This window comes from Myotis lucifugus, unplaced genomic scaffold, assembly GCF_000147115.1.
Source record: "Myotis lucifugus unplaced genomic scaffold, Myoluc2.0 scaffold_2, whole genome shotgun sequence".
NCBI classification, from domain to species: domain Eukaryota; kingdom Metazoa; phylum Chordata; class Mammalia; order Chiroptera; family Vespertilionidae; genus Myotis; species Myotis lucifugus.
This window is the reverse complement of record NW_005871050.1, coordinates 18,324,614-18,345,369: the sequence shown is the minus strand read 5'-3', so window position 1 is coordinate 18,345,369 and position 20,756 is coordinate 18,324,614. Positions and strand designations below refer to the sequence as shown.

General features: G+C 36.9%; 1 protein-coding gene across 1 annotated transcript in view; it reads left to right on the top strand.

The window, feature by feature from the left end:
- The window catches only part of WDR44 (WD repeat domain 44), a gene marked incomplete at its 5' end in the record, with an annotated part of 94,037 nt that overhangs the window by 35,750 nt on the left and 37,531 nt on the right, over window positions 1–20,756 (top strand). The window contains 6 exons of the mRNA XM_023758496.1: window positions 4,053–4,118; window positions 11,531–12,167; window positions 12,718–12,845; window positions 14,024–14,119; window positions 15,397–15,533; window positions 16,861–16,944. Coding sequence (XP_023614264.1) covers window positions 4,053–4,118; window positions 11,531–12,167; window positions 12,718–12,845; window positions 14,024–14,119; window positions 15,397–15,533; window positions 16,861–16,944 — 1,148 coding nt within the window. The remainder of the gene's footprint in view (window positions 1–4,052; window positions 4,119–11,530; window positions 12,168–12,717; window positions 12,846–14,023; window positions 14,120–15,396; window positions 15,534–16,860; window positions 16,945–20,756) is intronic.

The following is a 20,756-nucleotide window of genomic DNA, read 5'->3' as shown; positions in this document are numbered from 1 at the left end:
AAGTGCAGAGAGAGAGTTGTTAGAGGCAGTTAGAATGTCAAGACATAAGAGCAACAAAGAGACAGTGTTGATAGTATTGGATGGATGACTATGACAGCTATTTAAGAATTGTTTCCTGTTGTTTGTTTGTTTGTTTTAGTGTAGATCACTTTTGTACAAACGATTTGTGAAACTGAGTTAGTCTTTTATTGGATATGCTTGTTAAAATTTAAAAGCTCAAGTGTTATAACTCAATAATGTAAGGAGCATACAAGCAGAGCTCTGATATCCCACACGAAGAGAGGTGGTGTGAATTGCTAGCAATTGAATGATCTACCACACTTTTTAAAGGAAGTGTGTTTCTGAGGTTGTGATAGATAGGTGTTAGAGAAATGGCTTGATGGTGGGAAGCTGGGATTTAGTAGGTACTGTGCTTCAGTAATGGGGCAGTCCAAATCCAGAAGGGATAATATATGAAGACTGTCTCAAGTCTAGCGAAGTTGGTTTTAGTTGTTTGCAAGCATATGCTTGGCTTCCATTGTTTTATCCCCAAAGCCTGATTGAGGTGCCAGGGAAAGGACCTGGATCTTAGCACTGGGAGAGAATTATATATGAAATATATAGGTAGATATGTTTAGGTAGATATATATGTATCTATGCATATCTATATAGATACTAGAGGCCCGCTGCACAACATTCGTGTACTGGGGGCAGGGGGGCCTCAGCCCGGCCTGTGCCCTCTCTCAGTCCGGGACCCCTTGGGGGATGTCCGACTGCTGGCTTAGGCTCACTCCCCTAAGCCAGCAGTCGGACATCCCCCAAGGGGTCCTTTGTGCTGCTGCAGAGGTGGGAGAGGCTCCCACCACTGCCAATGAGCTCACCAGCCAGAAGCCAGGCTCCCTGTTCCTTAGCTCTGCCTCGGAAGCCAGAGAGGCTCCTGCCACCGCCACTGTCCTCGCCAGCCGTGAGCCCTGCTTCTGGCTGAGCAGCGCTCCCCCTGTGGGAGTGCACTGACCACCAGGGGGCAGCTCCTGCCTTGAGCGACTGCCCCCTGGTGGTCAGTGCTCATCATAGCAACCAGTCATTCTTCAGTTCGGTCTATTTGCATATTAGCCTCTTATTATATAGGATAGCTATACTAAATGTAGATATACTAAATGAGGTTTTACTAAGAAATCTTTCAATTTTACTTCTCTAGAGATTGTATCTTCTGGTAGGTGCCATATCACTCCTTTAAACTTATAAACTTATGACTTAATAGCAGTTTAACTTATAGAAGTTGATAGCTTTCAAAAGTCCAAAGTCCAAGAGAGTTTTATTAAAGCCAAATAAAATAGAAGTCTAATCACTGCTTGGCAGTTTTGGTCAGTGTAACAATAGTAATCTGTGATCTTTATAATTCAAACAAATTAAAATGAGGTACAAGAGTTTTTAGTGTGTAATTTTGCTTAGGTTAATTTAGGGGAAACTATCCATGGATATAGGTTGTACAATGCCTCTGATTTTCTTACTCATGAACAGTTATTGGAGGAGAATTGGATACTTATACTTAATTTGTAATACAGTTGAAGGTGTTTCTCTAACATACATTAACTGTGCTTTTTTCTTTTTTCCCAGTTTTATTGTGATATAACTGACATACATCACTGTATAAGTTTAAATAGCACAGCATGATGGTTTGATTTACATATATTAGGAAATGATTATCACAATAGGTTTAGCTAACATCTACCTTCTCACATAGATACAATAAAAAGAAAGAAAAAATGGGAAAAAATTTCCTTGTAATGAGAACTCTTTTTACTCTCAACAACTTTCCTGTACATTAAACTGTAGTGTTAGCTATAGCCATTGTGTTGTACATTACCTCCCTATTTATCTTCTAACTCAGTGGTTCTCAACTTTGGCTGCACATTAGAATCACCTGGGAATCTTTTTAAAATCCTGATTTCTGGGCCTCATCTCCGGAAATTCTGTTTCTTTGTTACTAATGTTGTGGCCCCACCTCATAACAAAGAAACAGAATTTCCGGAGGATGAGGCCCAGAAATCAAGATTTTAAAAAGATTCCCAGGTGATTCTAATATGCAGCCAAGGTTGAGAACCACTGTTCTAACTAGAAGTTTGTACCTTTTGACCACCTTTTTCCAGTTAACTCTTCCCCCACCTTTAATTGCTTTTGATTATAGGTGTTTGTAATAAGTTTAATGCCAGTATTTGATTAAAGGATATATAAACTTAAGATATGTGTATTAATTGAAGAAAAGTCAGAACATGCATTATTCAACATTCATTCAACAAGTGATTACTTTTGCCAGGCATTGTTTTAGGTGCTGGGTAAGTAGTGGTAGACAGAACAAACAAGGAGCTGACATTCTAGTGGGGTAGGGAAGAGAAAAAAAATAAGTAAACAAGGTAGTTTCAGATGATGATAATTCAAAGAAGAAAAAGAAAATAGGATAATGTGATTGAAAGTTGAGGGGGTGAGGCTATTTTAGGGTGGTAAGGGAAGGCTGTTCTGATGTAATAACACTGGAGCTATGACTCTAAGGATGGTAGAGAGCCGTCAAGTGTAATTGTGGGAGAGGGAGGGTGAAAATGTAGAAGATGCCAAAGATGAAGGCAGGGGCAATATCATGTTAGGCCTTCTTGGGCTATGGTAGACTTTGAATTTTATCTAACACTTAAAATCCCATGAAATAGTTTTTCTCTAGTAGAATCTAATAATCTCTGGAGTAACTATATCATGGAGCCTATTGTGATAACATCTGGATACTTTGTAGAAGTGCTACCTTAATACTTACATACATCCTTGTGTGTCTTAAGTCACTTATCTGACAAAAAAAAATGCCTTCTTTAACAAGTCTGTGGTGTGCACCAAGAATTATGAAGAGGTTTTTTTTTCCTCTCAGTATTAGTAGTAGTAGTCAAATTGCTGTATTCTATAAATGTAAAGATAACTTAAGATGGAGAAAAATATGGTGTTATGTTTTACAAATGTATGATTATCTTATTTCACCCAAAATTTTTCCTAGAAAAATGCAGTATCTACTTCTACCTTCTCTAACCTCCCAAATATATATATATATGTACGTATGTGTATATCAATGTATACGTAGATATATATGTATTTTTGGTGGGTTTAATTTTGTTCATCTATTGTTCTGGGACTTTATTTTTTGTTTAAGTTTTGCTTCCTTTTTTTCTAAAGAATATAGAGTTTTTAAGAAAACAATTGTCTGAATGTGGTTTTCTGCATTATATACTTTTATATTTATGCATATTTATGCAGCAATACTTTGTTATTTTTGCTTAAGTCCTTAATCTTTTTAGGCTATGAAGGTACTTAGTAGTTCTTATCTTCCTGTATAGCAGGGATGGGGAACCTATTTTCTTCCAAGGGCCATTTGGATATTTATAACATCATTTGCAGGCCATACAAAATTACCAACTTAAAAGTTAGCCTACTATATTTGGTCAGACATTTAATTAACTCACCCCCAATGGCTTGGCAGGGCCAGACCAAATGATTTTGCCAGCCTTATATGATCTGCAGACCGGACGTTTCCCATCCCTGCTGCACAGTTTATTAAGGTTAAAAAGGCACTTTTAAAGGAAAATATTCTATTGCAGTCAAAAAATTAAAAATTGCTGATTGATAACCTTCTTATACAAACCATATTGTCCCACTTGGCATAAAACCTCTGGGCATCTATCAGTATACAAACATTTGAGCCCTTTATGGGCCTTTTATTTATTTGTTTTTTAAATATACTTTTATTGATTTTAGAGAAGAAGGGAGAGGGAGAAGGAAAGAGATAGAAACATCAATGATTGGCTGCCTCCTGCATGCCTCCTACTGGGGAATCAAGTCCATAACCCAGGCATGTGCCCTGACCAGGAATCGAACCCTGACCTCCTGATTCATAGGTCGATAATCATCCACTGAGCCACACCAGCTGGGCTGGGTGTTTGATTTATTAATGCTGTATTTTCTAATTTGTACCCATTTTAAACAGAGTTTTAAAGAAAGGATGTTATCATTTGGTCTCTGTTTCTCTTGTTTTAAAATAGGAAACAGAGAACACTGCACACAAAGTTGGAAATGAGTCCCCTGTACAAGAATTGAAACAAGATGTGGTAAGATATTATGTCAATATTAGTTTAGTAGTTGTTTACATGGTGTATTTATTGATTTTATTTTTTTTAATATTTTTTTTATTTCAGAGATAAAGGGAGAGGGAGAGAGAGATAGAAACATCAATGATGAGAATAATTGATCTGCTGCCTCCTGTACACCCCCTACTGGGGATGGAGCCCACAACTCAAGCAGTGCCCTGACCAGGAATCTAACCATACCTCCTGATTCATAGGTCGATGATCAACCACTGAGCCACAACAGCCAGACTATTTATTTTATTTTTATTTTTTTACATGGTATATTTAAAATAGAAAATTTTCTATATTAAGTATAGTATAGTGGTCTGTACATGGTGGATGTTCAGAAATGTTCCTTGAATCTGTTGAATTTGTGATTGAAGATCATCAGGCTTTTTAGAAGTCATTTCATAATTGGTAATTTATTCTTGAAACCATATTTGTGTTACTAAATTTATTGGAATGACATGGTTAATAAGATATATAAATTTCAAGTGTATAATTCTATAGTACACTGTGTTCATCACCCAAAGTTTAGTCTCCTTCCATCACCATATATTTGACTCCCTTTACCTTCTTCAACCTCCCCCCAGCCTCCTTCCCCTCTGTTTTGAAACAGTACTTAGAAAAATATTTTATAATGTGTCTTTGTTTTTATGCTTGTATTTTTATTAAAATGAGTTATAACTACTCTTCGGATTACTACCAAGTGTTAAAGGTATTAAAAACTCAGTGTAGCAAATTTTGATGTCTTTAGAAGTTGGAAGTTATAAGAAGTCATTACTCATAGTGCCTTTGATACATTATAAAGAATTGATCCTACGAAGCTTCAGAATTTGGTTTATTAGATGAGACTGAGCACAAAATAAAAAGCTTGACAGTGGAGTAGTTCACAGTATCAGGATAAAGTCCAAGGAGAAAGGATGGTGTGTGTTCATTCATATATATTGAGTGTTTTCTGCACCCTAGGCACTGTTCTAGCCAGTAGGTTTCCAGAAAGCAACAAGATGACACATTCTTTACCCTATAGTTTTTCAGCAATGACATTATTGACATTTGGGGCTGGCTGATTCTTTTGTGGAAGTAAGGGGAGACTGTTCTGTGCATTGTAGGATATTTAGCAGCCTCCCTGGCTCCCACCATTAGATACCAATAGATTCCCCCATCCCATCATGACAACTAAAAATATCTCCGGACATCACCAAATGTCTAGGGAGGGTGTCAAGCAAACTCATCCCCAATGGAGATCCATTGTTCTACCTTTATGGAATTTAAAAATCTAATGGACTGCATATTTAAATATTGATCATACTTTTTCTTTTAAAAGGACATTTTTTCTTTTGGGGAGAAATTGTGGTACTATGTATCAACATAAAAAATGAATGGTGCCACCCCCCTGGCCAGGTGGCTCAGTTGGTTGGAGCATGGTCCTGTACACCAAAAGTTTGCGGGTTCAATTTGGGCATGTACCTAGATTGTGAGTTCGCTTCCCAGTTGGGGCACATACAGGAGGCAACCTATCAATGTTTCTCTCTCACGTTGTTGTTTCTCTCTCCATTCCTCCCTCTCTCTCAAATCAATAATACCATATCCTCGAGTGGTACCTTTTTTTTTAAATCTGAAATTATTCACTGTAACAAACAGCAATCTTGATTTTCAGCATTTCCTTCTGGTTCTCACCTATTTGCATATTCTTTTTCCTAATTGTAGTGTAGATAGAATTTTGTGTTCTACCTTTGTCTTTCACCATTTTTAGATTTTCATCATATTTCAATACTCAGTTTTCATTTGACATATTATCAGTTTCCATCAGGCCAGTGTCTTTCACATGTGTCTAGCTGTTTTTGTTGAAAGCTTGAAATGTTTCTACTTTTTCCACTAGAGCTTTTCTTTCCCCCTTTTAATAATTTTTTTCTTGCCTGGCCAGTGTGGCACAGTGGTTGAGTGTCGACCCACAAGCCAGGAGATCACCTTTAAAAGAGAATTTTTTTCTTAGGGTAAATTACAGATGGGTAACTATAGTTAATAGAAGAAAAATAGTGATTTTTAAGTAGATTATAGAAGCTGAAAAAAGTGAGTAAACACCATGGGACATAGAGTGAGGCTTAAGACTAGGTATCACTTTTTAAGTTCCAGCTTTTTTAATTGAATTAAGTATCATACATTAATAATAAAGGCTGTGGGATATACCCTAGACCAGTGATGGCGAACCTTTTGAGCTCGGCGTGTCAGCATTTTGAAAAACCCTAACTTAACTCTGGTGCCGTGTCACATATAGAAATTTTTTGATATTTGCAACCATAGTAAAACAAAGACATATTTTTTATATTTATTTTATATATTTAAATGCCATTTAACAAAGAAAAATCAACCAAAAAAAATGAGTTCGCGTGTCACCTCTGACATGCGTGTTATAGGTTCGCCATCACTGCCCTAGACCAGAACACAATCCATGCTCTCAGTAGCTTACATTTTAGTAGAGGAAACTGGATAAACACAAAACTGAATGTAATATAATAAGTGTTCATAAACTTAGAAACTATTATAAGAACACAAAAGGAGACTGCTTGGGGATAGGAATGAGGAAGACTTCAGGGAGGAAGTAGCATCTGAGCTGGGGTTTTTTTTTCTTTATTGATTAAGGTATTACATATGTGTCCTTATGCCCCCCTTTGTTCCCCACCCCTCCACCCCGCTAATGCCCTCACCCCCCTGGTGACTGTGTCCATGGGTTAGGCTTATATGCATGCATACAAGTCCTTTGGTTGATCTCTCCCTCTTACCCCTCCCTCCCCTACCTTCCCTCTGAGGTTTGACGGTCTGATCGATGCTTCTCTGTCTCTGGATCTGTTTTTGTTCATCAGTTTATGTTGTTCATTATATTCCACAAATGAGTGAGATCATGTGATATTTATCTTTCTCTGACTGACTTATTTCACTTAGCATAATGCTCTCCAGCTCCATCCTATTGCAAATGGTAGGAGTCCCTTCCTTTTTACAGCAGCATAGTATTCCATTGTGTAGATCAGTGGTTCCCAAACTTATTTGGCCTACCGCCCCCTTTCCAGAAAAAATATTACTCAGCCCCTGGAAATTAATTTTTTTTAAATTTTAATAGCAGTTACTCATCGCCCCCAAATGCACCTGTGGCCATCACCGCCCCCCTGGATCGCTGCAGCGCCCACCGGGGGGCGGTAGCGCCCACTTTGGGAATCACTGGTGTAGATGTACCACAGTTTTTTAATCCACTCATCTGCTGATGGGCACTTAGGCTGTTTCCAAATCTTAGCTATTGTAAATTGTGCTGCTATGGACATATGAGTGCATATATCCTTTCTGATTGGTGTTTCTGATTTCTTGGGATGTATTCCTAGAAGTGGGATCACTGGGTCAAATGGGAGTTCCATTTTTAGTTTTTTAAGGAAACTCCATACTGTTCTCCACAGTGGCTGCACCAGTCTGCATTCCCACCAGCAGTGCATGAGGGTTCCTTTTTCTCCACATCCTCGCCAGCACTTGTCATTTGTTGATTTGTTGATGATAGCCATTCTGACAGGTGTGAGATGGTACCTCATTTTCGGTTTTTTTTGTTTGTTTGTTTTGTTTTGATTCTTTTTAAAAAATATATATATTTTATTGATTTTTTACAGAGAGGAAGGGAGAGGGATAAAGAGTTAGAAACATCGATGAGAGAGAAACACTGATCAGCCGCCCCCCGCACACTCCCCACTGGGGATGTGCCTGCAACCAAGGTACATACCCTGGACCAGAATCGAACCTGGGACCCTTGAGTCTGCAGGCTGACGTTCTATCCACTGAGCCAAACCGATTAGGGCTTGTTTCTTTTTTAAAATTTTTTATTGATTAAGTTATTACATATGTGTCTTTATCCCCACATTACCCCCCATCCTCCCCACTCATGCCCTCACCCCCCTGGTGTCTGTGTCCATTGGTTAGGCCTATATGCTTGCATGTAAGTCCTTTGGTTGATCTCTCCCCCTTACCCTCACCCTCCCCTACCTTCCCTCTGAGGTTTGAAGGTCTGATCTATGCTTCTCTGTCTCTGGATCTGTTTTTGTTCATCAGTTTATGTTGTTTATTATATTCCATAAATGAGTGAGATCATGTGATATTTATCTTTCTATGACTGGCTTATTTCACTTACCATAATGCTTTCCAGTTCCATCCATGCTGTTGCAAATGGTGAGAATTCCTTCTTTTTTACCATAGCATAGTATTCCATTGTATAGATGTACCACAGTTTTTTAATCCACTCATCTATTGATGGTCACTTAGGCTGTTTCATTGTCGTTTTGATTTGCATCTCTCGGATGATTAGTGACTTTGAGCATGTTTTCATATATCTCTTGGCCTTCCTTATGTCCTCTTTTGAAAAGTATCTATTTAGGTCCATTGCCCATTTTTTGATTGGGTTGTTTATCTTCCTTTTGTTAAGCTGTATGAGTTCCCTGTAAATGTTGGAGATTAAACCCTTATCAGAGATAACACTGGCAAATATGTTGATGAATGGGTAAGATTTGGGCAGGCAGAGGTAGGAGAGGAAAGGAATAACCAAAGAATGGCACAGAGATGATGAATGTGCAAAATGTTTGAGGACAAGTCTGGAGACCACAGTTAAGGCCAGATTATGGGAATGTCTTATGTCATACTGAAACATCTGGGTTTTATTTTATAATTACTGGGAAAGCAATGAGTTCTTTGAAGCAGAGAGGTAATGTGAAGAAGCAGTTGCTTAACATCATGATCTCCATCTTAGTTTTGATTCTCACCATTCTCTTACTCTTTTCCTGTTTGCTACCTTCTAAAACACAGAGGAAAAATACAAGGTTGACACTATAAAATGGTATTATGGGGGCATATGGAGAGTTAGAAAGCATGGGCCTTGCTTCCCAAAAACTAATTATCCAGTGTGAAGTAAGTATTTGTACAGAGCTAGCCCATATACTACCTTGTATTTATATTATAGCTCATACTGTAATAAACAGAATGATGGGAGTTCAGAGAAGGGAGAGATTGTTCTCAGATAACAGATTAGGAATGTCATGATTTTCAACCTCATTTGGACCCCTCTAATAGCATGGGTCTTTCCATTATGCATAGTGATTATTTCAAACATTTACATTCACCTCATTCTCACTGTGCCCACTAATATCCCACTCACTTTCAGCAGATGACCTTGTTTCTTACTGCATGTAGACTTTAGAGACTAAGAAACCTCAATTCACTCCTTTTCATCATCCCATACTTCCCTTACCTGTCAGCTTGTTTTCATCTTTAACCTCCTTTTCATGTCATTGTTGAGAATTTAGTTTATTTTCCTGTCCATAGTAGTATGATATAATATAAAGAATCGTGGATTTTTTGTGAAAAACCTGGATTTCAGTTTTGACTTTGTAGCTTACTAACTGTAGAACCTTGAGCAAAATTCTTTTTTTTAAGTATATTTTATTGATTTTTTACATAGAGGAAGAGAGAATAGAGAGTTAGAAACATCGATCAGCTGCCTCCTGTACACCTCCTACTGGGGATGTGCCCGCAACCAAGGTACATGCCCTTGACTGGAATCGAACCTGGGACCTTTCAGTCCGCAGGCTGACGCTCTATCTACTGAGCCAAACTGGCCAAGGCCTTAATGCCTTTACCTCAGATACCTGCTTTTGTAGAAAGGAGATACTCTACCTCACAAAGTTTATTTGATGATTAAATAGAGAATGTGTGTGCTAGATCTAATGCACAGTAGACCTTCTTTCTTTTCTTCTCCAGAACTTTGTTTCCATTCTTTCCCTTGGATCCTTCCCCTCAGTTTATAAAAATGCTGGATCACTTTCTTGCATCCTCTTCCATTTATAGGCAAGTTTTTGAAACTGTAGCCTATGCAGGCCTGTCTCTATGTCTTCACTTCTTATTCATTCTTAAACCCACAGGAATCCAGATTCTGTTAAGACTGAGTCACTCAGTGCTCAGTAACCACCTAATTGTGAAATTAGGTGGACTCTAGTTAATAGTTCTCTGGTAAAAGTGATTGATGTCTAGTATTAAACATTTGAAGGTTGAGAAAAAGTAATATATGGGAGATGCTGAGAAATCAGGAATATTGTTCAATAGCAATAGCATACAGTTCAGCTTTAGCATGTTCCATGTTCTGTTAGCTTTCTGGAGCCGAGGAATTGAGAAAGCAGAAGTCATCCATGATTGGGCATGGTGGATAGATAAGTGGGCTGGGAGATTTAATGTCAATAATGACAGGACTGGGTAGAAAATATATTTTCTTCCAAATGTTAGTAGAATGCATAGAAAGACTATCTGTATTTTTTAGCTATAGAAAAGAAATAAAGGGGGATGTCCAGCTGGTGTGGCTCAGTGGTTGAGAGTCGACCTATGAACCAGGAGGTCATGGTTCGATTCCTGGTCAGGGCACATGCCAGGGCTCAATCCCCAGGTGGGGTATGCAGTAGGCAGCTGATCAATGATTTTCTCTCATCACTGATGTTTTTCTCCCTCCTCTCTGAAATCAATAAAAATATATTTTTAAAAAAGAAACAAAGTGGGGGAAAGGCATAGTGAGTTGGCTGTTTGAACTCTTTTTTAAAATATTTTTATTGATTTTAGAGAGAGGGAGGGAGGGAGAGAGAGAGAGAGAGAGAGAGAGAGAGAGAGAGAGAGAGACATCAATGTGAGGGAGAAATATCAATTGGTTGCCTCCTGTTTGCACCCTGACCTGGTATGTGGCCTGACTGGGAATCGAACCGGTGACCTCTCAATGCATGGGATGATGCTAAACCAACTGAACCATATCAGCCAAGGCTGTTTGAATTTATTTCATGGTCCTGGCATCCCTCTAAATATTAGGGTATTAGGTGTATTCTGTTTAAGAACATTAATATCCTTGTATCTGCTGGCTTTTCCTGTCATAGGCTTGAGCTAAACAATTAGAATTCTTGTACTAGGTGGTTTTGCTTCTCTTGATTTTGTTAACTAGGCTCAAATCAGCAGGCTGTTACTACAACTAACTTGGCATAAATATGTAAATGAACTATGACATGAAGAGTCTAAATGTAAATTTATGTTTGAACTTTATTATACAGTGTTGATTAAGCTTTTGTGATTACATGTACTAGCCCAGATTCCCTATTATAATGGTTAAGAGTGCAGATTCTTGAACCAAACTCCCTAGTTTTGTGCCAGCTTCATCACTTAGAAGCTTTGTGACCTAGGACAAAACATTTGGTTCCTCTCTACCTTAGCTCCCTCATTTGTATATGATAATAGTAAGCATTGTCTGACACATAGTAAGTACTATATAAATGAGTAGCTGTTACTGTGTTCTTGTAAATGGCTTCATTTTTAAAAATTGCTTTTTAACTTTTCATCAGATTATTGAAAGTATTATTGAGGAGACTCAGAAAGTACTTCAGCTTGACGATGACTCTTTGGATTCCAAAGGAAAAGGACAGTCTGATCAGGCTACTGCCAGTCCTCTCGTGGCTGGAACAGATCTTAACAATATACCTGGACTGTTAGCCACAGGTCAAGTCCTACAGGAATATCCCAAAAGGGCAGAGAGTCAGAATACATGTGAAGAAACTGAATTAGAACCCAAAAAATGTTTTTCTTCCAATGACACCTGTGAGAAGCCAGTAGATGAAACCACTAAGTTAACTGAAATAAGTTCAACTAAGCAGCTTAATGTGACTGAAACTGAAACAGAAGTATTGAACAAGGAAGCAGTGGAAATCAAAGGAAGTGATGTTCTAGAATCTGCATCCTCAAGCTCCTCATCTGCTAAAGATTTTGCTACTGTGGAAGAATTGGCTCCTGCCAAACCCCCAAGACAGCTTACTCCAGAACCTGACATAGTGGCTAGTACAAAAAAGCCTGTTCCAGCACGCCCACCCCCTCCAACTAATTTCCCACCTCCTAGACCACCACCTCCATCTCGACCTGCTCCACCACCAAGAAAAAAGAAAAGTGAATTGGAGTTTGAGGCTCTTAAAACACCCGATCTGGATGGTAAGTATTATTGAGAGATAAGTACTTTTGTGAGGATATTTTTGAGTTGAACTTGTTTAAATTTGTTATTTTGTTTTAGTTTATGTTATGTAAACTACATGGATGACCAAGTTGTAAAAATTATTTTAGTAATAAAAAGTGAAAATATTTATATTGGTGATTAGTTACATTATTATAATTGAACATTTCAGCAGACTTCAAACTTTCAAATCTGTTATCATTGGAGAGCCAGTGTGATATGGTGAAAAGAATATGGTATTTGAGAGTTAAGATTTGAATTCAAGTCCTAGATCACTCTTTTTTTTATTTTTTAATTTCTAAATTAAATTTATTGAGCACTGGATCTCTTAATGTTTAAGTTGTATAGCCTTGAGGAATTTAAATAACTTGTTTGAATCCTAGTTTCCCCATATATAAAATGAGAGTAATAAAATCACTTCTGTCACACGATTGTTATAAGAATCAGACAAATAAAGGTTAAAGCACTTTTCAATTAATGTATAAAGTCCTATATAAGTATTTATTATTATTATCGTTGTTGTTGTTGCAGTTCCCAAAGACAATATTACATCTGATACGCTAACTACGAGCATGGCTTCAGAGAGTACAGTCAAGGATTCTCAGCCTTCTCTTGATTTGGCAAGTGCTACCAGTGGAGATAAAATAGTTACTGCCCAGGTTGGTAAATTCATGTTATATTTTATATAGGCTTTGTCAGATTTCCTCAACTTGCTGGTTTGTTGATTATCAAACTTTCTTCTCCAGGCCAGATATTTTCTTATCCCAAAACCTGGACTCCTTACATCCCTTGTCCAGCTCTGCTACTAAGTAGTTGGGTAACTCCAGGAAGCTATTTAACATCTGAGTCTCAGATGCCCCATTGATAAAATGAAGGGAAACCTTCCTTGAAGGTTTCTTGCAAGGATGACATGAATAAAGTATACCAAGTACCTGGCCATGTAGCAGGCATTCAAAAAATGACACATGCTGCTATTTGTAATATTATTGATATTAATAAACACCAACTACAATCTTCATTTACCTGAACTGTAGTGGATAAAATTGAGGACTTTTATTTTTTATAATTTCTTTTTCCTAATCATGAAAACAAACTTCATAATATATATATATATATATATACATATATATATACATACATATACACACACACACACATACACATATACATACATACATACATAGGAAGCAATGGAAAGGACTTGGTAACATGAAACAATGGAAGGGACTTGATAACATGAATTTTACCACAGCCAAATTCTGGCACTCAAGGCTTACTTATGTGGTAGCTATGATTGGGGCAGTTTAGCAAACTGGGAGATAAGACAATATATAGCCCTTCATAGCCTTAGAGCATTGATTGGCAGTGGCCTGTTTTGTAGGGTTTCCAAGTTAAGAATGGTCTTTACTTTTTCAAGGATGTTTATGAAAAAGAATATGTGACAGGTACTATGTGTGAAGCAAAAAAAACCTAAAATATTTGTTAACTGGCTCTTTACAGAAAGCATTAAGATATCTATAAATCTAGCCCTGAACAATGGCAATCTTTGTGCTAGCATTCTACTAGTAGAGAACTACTTTGGGGTCAGGTTCAAATAGAACATTTCTTTGCTTCAAGACTAACACATTATTGCATGGACAGCAATAGTTTGGGTACCTAATGTTTTTCAGAATTCTGGGAGTAATAAAGGGCTGAAATGGAGTATTCCATTTAAATTTGCAATAGGCTCCATTATCGGAATTATGGAATTTTTTTAGAAATGTGTGTGGTAATGAGTAATTGAATATTTATAAAAATTGGTTCAGTCTACTTTCTGTTTATGAAATTATAATTTCAGGAAAATGGAAAAGCACCTGATGGGCAGACAATAGCAGGTGAAGTGATGAGCCCTCAGAGACCTAGATCCAACTCTGGGAGAGAGCTTACTGATGAGGTATAATTATATATTTTTTTTGTTCTTAAAAACATAAAATATAAAAGCCATAATGGGAAGGTAAAAAAGGTCTGGAGATGGATGGTGATGATAGTTGCACCGCAATGTGAACATACTTAATGCCCCTGAACTATACAATTAAAAATTGTTAAAATGATAAATTGTATATTATGTATATTTTACTATTATTAAAATTTTTTATTTATTGTTATTAGGCCAGAAAGTCATAATGTAGAAGAAAAAATGAAAATGAAGATCACCTTAGGTTTTGTTTTTTTTAATATGTTGAAGTTTGCAACTCTGACTTAAACTTGCCCTTTCATACAATCTATGGTGGAATAAATATATTGAAAGCAAGGCCTATATTTTATAGAAAGTGGGCTTAAAAAAACTTGACATTATAGATATGTATATGTTTTCATGCTTGTTAGATGATGTAGTGTAGATAGTCTTGTTAGTATATATCTATTGTTAGTATATATCTATTGGCCAATTTATTCAGAATGAAGTTTTAAAGCAAAATCTTAGTTTTTTGTTTCTTGTAAACAACATTTTAAAAAATTATTGTACTTTGGAAAATAGTTTGGCAGTTTTTCAAAAAATTAAACATCGAGTTACCACGATGTAGAAATTTTACTCTTATATGTACACCAAAGAGAAATGAAAACACATGTCTGCGTAAAAAATATACACAAGTGTTCATAATAGCCAAAGTTCATAAACGCCCATCACTGATGAATGGGTAAATAAAATGTCATATATCTATTCACATGGACTATTTTTCAGCAGTTAAAAGGAATTACGTTCTGATACATGGTTACAGCATGGATGAACCTTGAAACCATAGTGCTAAGTGAAAGAAGCCAGTCACAAAAGACCACATACTGTATGATTAAATTTATTTGAAATGTCCAGCATAAGCAAATCCATAGACACAAAAAGTAGATTAGTGATTGCCAGGGACTGGAAAGGGGGGGGGAATAAGATATGACAGCAAATGAATATGGGATTTCTTTTGGGGGTAGTAGAAATGTTCTGAACTTAGATAATGGTGATGGTTGCACAACTCTTTGAATATACTCAAAATCATTTAACTATGTATGGTTTAAATAAGTGCATTTTGCAATGTATGAATTGTATCTCACTAAAAATGTTTAAAATTATTGTACACAGTACTGAATGTATTTAGAAAGTCCTTAGCTTAAAATTTTGAGGACTTTGTAGACTCAAAAAGATACATAAATTATAAGTTCTCTTGGTGTTATATTTTACCTCAGGAAATTTTAGCCAGTGTAATGATTAAGAACCTGGATACTGGAGAAGAAATACCTTTAAGTCTTGCAGAAGAGAAACTGCCAACAGGTATTAATCCTCTCACTCTACACATCATGAGAAGGACTAAGGAATATGTAAGGTATGATCTAAAGTTATTTATTATTTGTAGTATTTCATTCAGAGTGGTGAAGATTTCTCTGTTTATGAACTATATGATAGTCCCTAATTTGGTTTCATTCAGCCTTTTTTAAATTTGGAATTAAATAGTTAATGTATATATTCTTAAATTTTGTTCTCTCTTAGGACTGCACAATTATTAGGAGAAAATATTATATACCTTTAATTCCATAATATTTGATTTCTCTTCTTTTAAAATTATTTATATTATACTAAAGATAGTATTAAAACATATTGAGGCTAAACAGTCATGCTGTTCTTCTGAAACCTTGCTTAAGGATCAGAGATTTTATATATAAAACTAGAGGCCTGTTGCACGAAGAGATTTCATGCAATAGGCCTTCCCTTCTCCTGGCTGCCGGCACCGGTTTTCCTCCGGCACCCGGGGCCCAGGCCTTCGCTCCGGCCGGAGCCGCCTTCCATCCTCCATCTTCGCGGCCCCAGCTGGAGCCACCTTCCGTCTTCGCAGCTCTGGCTCACCTTTAGTCTTCGCGCCGCCCCTTGGAGCCTACATATGCAAATTAACGGCCATCTTTCTTGGCGGTTACTTTGCATATCGCGCTGATTAACCAATGGGAGGCATAGCGAAGGTACGATCAATTACCCTGTTTGTCTATTATTAGGATTTTAGAGGGTCAGAAAATGGCTTTAAAGTATGGTGATTGACTTTACTGTGGGTTATATGTAGATCTAAGGTGGGGGTTGGGAACTTACGGCCTACTGGCCATATAAGGCCCCCAAAATCATTTGATCTGGCCTGCAAAGGCATTAAGGGTAAGTTAATTAAATGTTTGACCATATATAGCAGGCTAATTTTTAAATGGATAATTTTATATGGCCCGCTAATAATGTTATAAATATCCAAATGGCCCTTCACAGAAAAAAGGTTCCCCACTCCTGATCTAAAGAATCATTTCAGTGAAAGCAAAGCCTTTTAAAGTACAATACATGATGTGCCTGGTGAGTGAGGAAGAAGATATTTACAAGTTAATTTGTCATTTCTGGGTAGCATGTTTTGCCCAGCAGAAAGCCTTATTTGCCGTGGGATTTTCTTAAGTTCCTAAATTGCATTCATTTGCATTTTGTACATTGCACCTTGCTTAAAGATTCTTCTTTGATCTTTCAAGTCTTTAAATTCTCACAGTCATCATTTAAATTAAGTTTATATAAAGCATTTTAACAAAGTTTATTTTTACTCTGATTAGCTAATTCTACAGTAAGTATATATAGAGAGATTTTTGAGACATGTTAGGGAAATGGCTTTTTAAAATTACTTCTTCCCCTCGTAGTAATGATGCCGCACAGTCAGATGATGAAGATAAATTACAGTCTCATCCAACAGATACTGATGGTGGAAGGTTAAAGCAGAAAACGTAAGTTACAGTACATCCCTTTTCTTCATTTCAATCTTTATTTAAAAAAAAATATGTTACAAAAGGGTTGTGATCATGCCATTCTTGTGTTTCCCCTACAGAAACCTAACACAATAGTGGACATATAGATTTTGCTTGATTATACATAAGTCACATAATTGGCAGTAATTCAGTCTAAAATATAAAATAAATGTAAATATAAAATAATTCAGTCCCAAAGCAAATTCTCCACTCAAATCTCATCTTTTCCTAATGTGGAAAGTGTAGCAAAGAAAGCTTTGAGAATTTTTGGAAAAAGTTTGTACCCACAATGCAGGTCTATGATAACACCTTCAGATATCTGGACCATGGCTATCTAGCAATGACAACTATGAGGAACCGGAGAATTAGGAATTATTCAGGAGATAAATAAATATCTAGGAAAGGTATTTTTTATTCCATGAATTAAAGCTCATCATTTTTCTAAAAGAACAACCTCTCATTTTTTAAAGCCATTATACTTCTTACATAATTTCTAAAAATCTGGTATCTGAGTTTACAACAAAATAGAAGCACCAAATTATGACAACCTTAATTCAATACATAAGGATGTCAGATAATATTCTGGTTACAAGAGAGGAATCAGAAAAATAATAAAAGGACTCTTACATAACACAAACATTTCGTATGACAGTGTTTCAACTTTTTCTCATGTTATTGTACTCATACAACATGGTAATATTTGCACTGAATGCTAGAGTAAACTGATGTTCAGAAGAGATTGGTCCAGAGTCTGGCTTCCCTGTGCTCTGCCCTGTTGTCTTCAAGGTTTGAAACTAATATTATGGCCCACTTGCAAACAATTTAAAAGGCCCTAAACATATTAAAGAACAGTAATGATGGTAACTGACTCTATTTATTAAGGAAAGAAGCGTATGGAACATTAAATTCCATTGACGAAGGTACAAAAGTATATATTTTAGAGATGTTCTCACCAAAATGTTTAAATTATCTGTTTTCTTGCTTAAAGGAGTAATAAACCTATAGTTATGCAGAAAATATGACTTCAGAATTATAGGACCATAGACCCTATAATGATTTTAAAAATGATTTATCATCACCCTGGTCGGTGTTAGTAAGTGGTTAGAGCATCAGCACGGGCACCAAAGGGTCTTGGATTCAATTCCCTGTCAGGGCGCATACGTGGGTTGCAGGTTTGATCCCTGCTCCAGTTGGGGCATGTACAGGAGGCAACCAATTGATGTGTGTGTGTGTGTGTGTGTGTGTGTGTGTCTCCGTCTCCCCCCCTCCCTCTTTCCTTCCCTCCCTTCCTTCTACTTTCTCTAAAAAAATCAAAGGAAATATATCCTTGGTTGAGTACTAAAAGCAAGAAAAATATTTATTATGTGTGTTTTCTGATTATCAAAAGTAATACAAAAATCTGTAATATAGAAAATTAAAGTATCTCATGCTCACCCCTGAAATTCTCAGTATTAATAATTAGGTGTATTCTCCATAGAATTATTTTTCTCACAAAAGTGGGATTATATTGTCCCTATAGTTTGTCAACCTGCTTTTTTCCCCATTTTGTTCATTAGTTTATTTTGTTCATTAAATTCTACATATTAATTAAATCATATGGTATTTGTCTTTTTCTGACTGGCTTATTTCACTTAGCATAATACTCTCCAGGTCCATTCATGCTGTTGTAAAGGGTAAAAATTCCTTTTTTTTTTTTTTTAAAGCTGGGTAGTATTCCATTGTGTAAATGTACCATAGCTTTTTTTTTTAAATATATTTTTTAATTGATTTTTTACAGAGAGGAAGGGAGAAGGATAGAGAGCTAGAAACATCGATCAGCTGCCTCCTGCACACTCCCTACTGGGGATGTGCCCACAACCAAGGTACATGCCCTGACCGGAATCAAACCTGGGACCCTTGAGTCTGCAGGCCGACGCTCTATCCACTAGCCAAACCAGTCAGGCAACCATAGCTTTTTTTATCCACTCATCTACTGATGGGCACTTGGGCTATTTCCACACTTGGCTATTCTAAATAATGCTGCTGTAAACATAGAGGCACATATACTCTTTTTTGATTGGTGTTTCAGGATTCTTTGGATATATTCCCAGAAGTGGGATTGCTGGGTCAAAAGAACTTGCTTTTTGTTTTTTAAAAATATAGTATATAATGGATATCTTTTCATATAAATACCAATAGTAAATAATATTATAATCTTTCTGTCAGCCAGATATGGGGGTTTGGTGCTGCAGATATCACAGTTAAGAAGACTATCTTGCCCTAACCGGTTTGGCTCAGTGGATAGAGCGTCAGCCTGCGGACTCAAGGGTCCCAGGTTCAATTCAGGTCAAGGGCATGTACCTTGGTTGCGGGCGTATCCCCAGTAGGGAGTGTGCAGGAGGCGGCTGATTGATGTTTCTCTCTCATCTATGTTTCTAACTCTCTAAGCCTTTCCCTTCCTCTCTGAAAAACAATCAATAAAATATTTTTTTTAAAAAAAGAAGACAATCTTAATCACTGCCCTCATAAGGCTTCCAGGTTCAATAGGAGAAACAGACAGTGAACATGTAATTACACAGATAAATCTATAGTAATTGCTATAAAAGAAATGTAAGGGGTACTGTAGGACTATATAATAGGAAAGCCTGTTCTAAAGCATCAGGGAGAGCTTTTTTGAGAGAGAGCTATTTGGTCTGAAACCTAAAGAAGAGTAGAAATTAGCTAGGGGAGGAGTGTTCTAGTAACCACACATGCAAAGGCTCTGAGGTGACTAAAGAGCTCAGTACATTTAAAGAACTGAGGATTGCCTCATTTATTTTATTGCATTCCATTGTAAGGATATACAATCACTTATTTATTCATTCCTCTGTTGAGAATTCAGTTTACTCTACTTTTTTTTTAAATTGTTTTATTGCTTAAAGTATTACAAAGAGTATTACATATGTCTCCTTTTTTCCCGCCCTTAACAATCCCCCAGCCTCCCCTACCCCGCCCCCCCCCCAGTGTCTTGTGTCCATTGGTTATGCTTATATGCATGCATACAAGTCCTTCGGTTGATCTCTTACCCCCCCCCTCCCTCCCGCCCCTCAACCCTCCCCGACTTTCCCGCTGTAGTTTGACAGTCTGTTCGAGGCAGCTCTGCCTCTGTATCTATTTTTTAACTCTACTTTTTAACCTATTCTAAACAATGCTGCAGTGAACATCTTTGTATATATAGCTTAGCAAGTTTTTAAAATTCTATCCTTAGTATCATGAGCTCCCATGAATTGGTAAAAATTAACCCCAGATTTATAAATTGTGGTTTGGTTGTAACTATGTGCTTTATTTTGTTGTTTTTTTATAATCTTAATATATGAAATTTGAGATGTAGATAATTAAAAAACAATAAGTAAGTTCTATTTATGGAAGCTTGAAATGCATACTTATATTACACTGTTTGGGAATACCTTACTGGGAAAGCTCTGCCTCACTGTATTGTATGCAAATACCCAAACTGAAAGAGAAGGGACAAGAGGCCATCTTAAGCTACCAAAGCATTCTGTTTTGTAAGTAAATACATCTTTAGTTTCTTTTTCGGGTAAAGTGTATTTTTCAAGATGGCTCTCTAAGGCAATCTTCTCAGAGCAATTCTCATTGCAGATTCATGGCCTCACCCTGTACCCTCCAAATCAGATTATCTGGAGATGGGGAACAGGTGTCTGTGCTTTAAACACCCCCATATTCACCAACTTATTATAAATCACCATTGAAAACCTCTGCTTTAGAGCAGAGTGGGAAACCCAGTCAGGGCATACAAGGCCCCAAATCTTTGG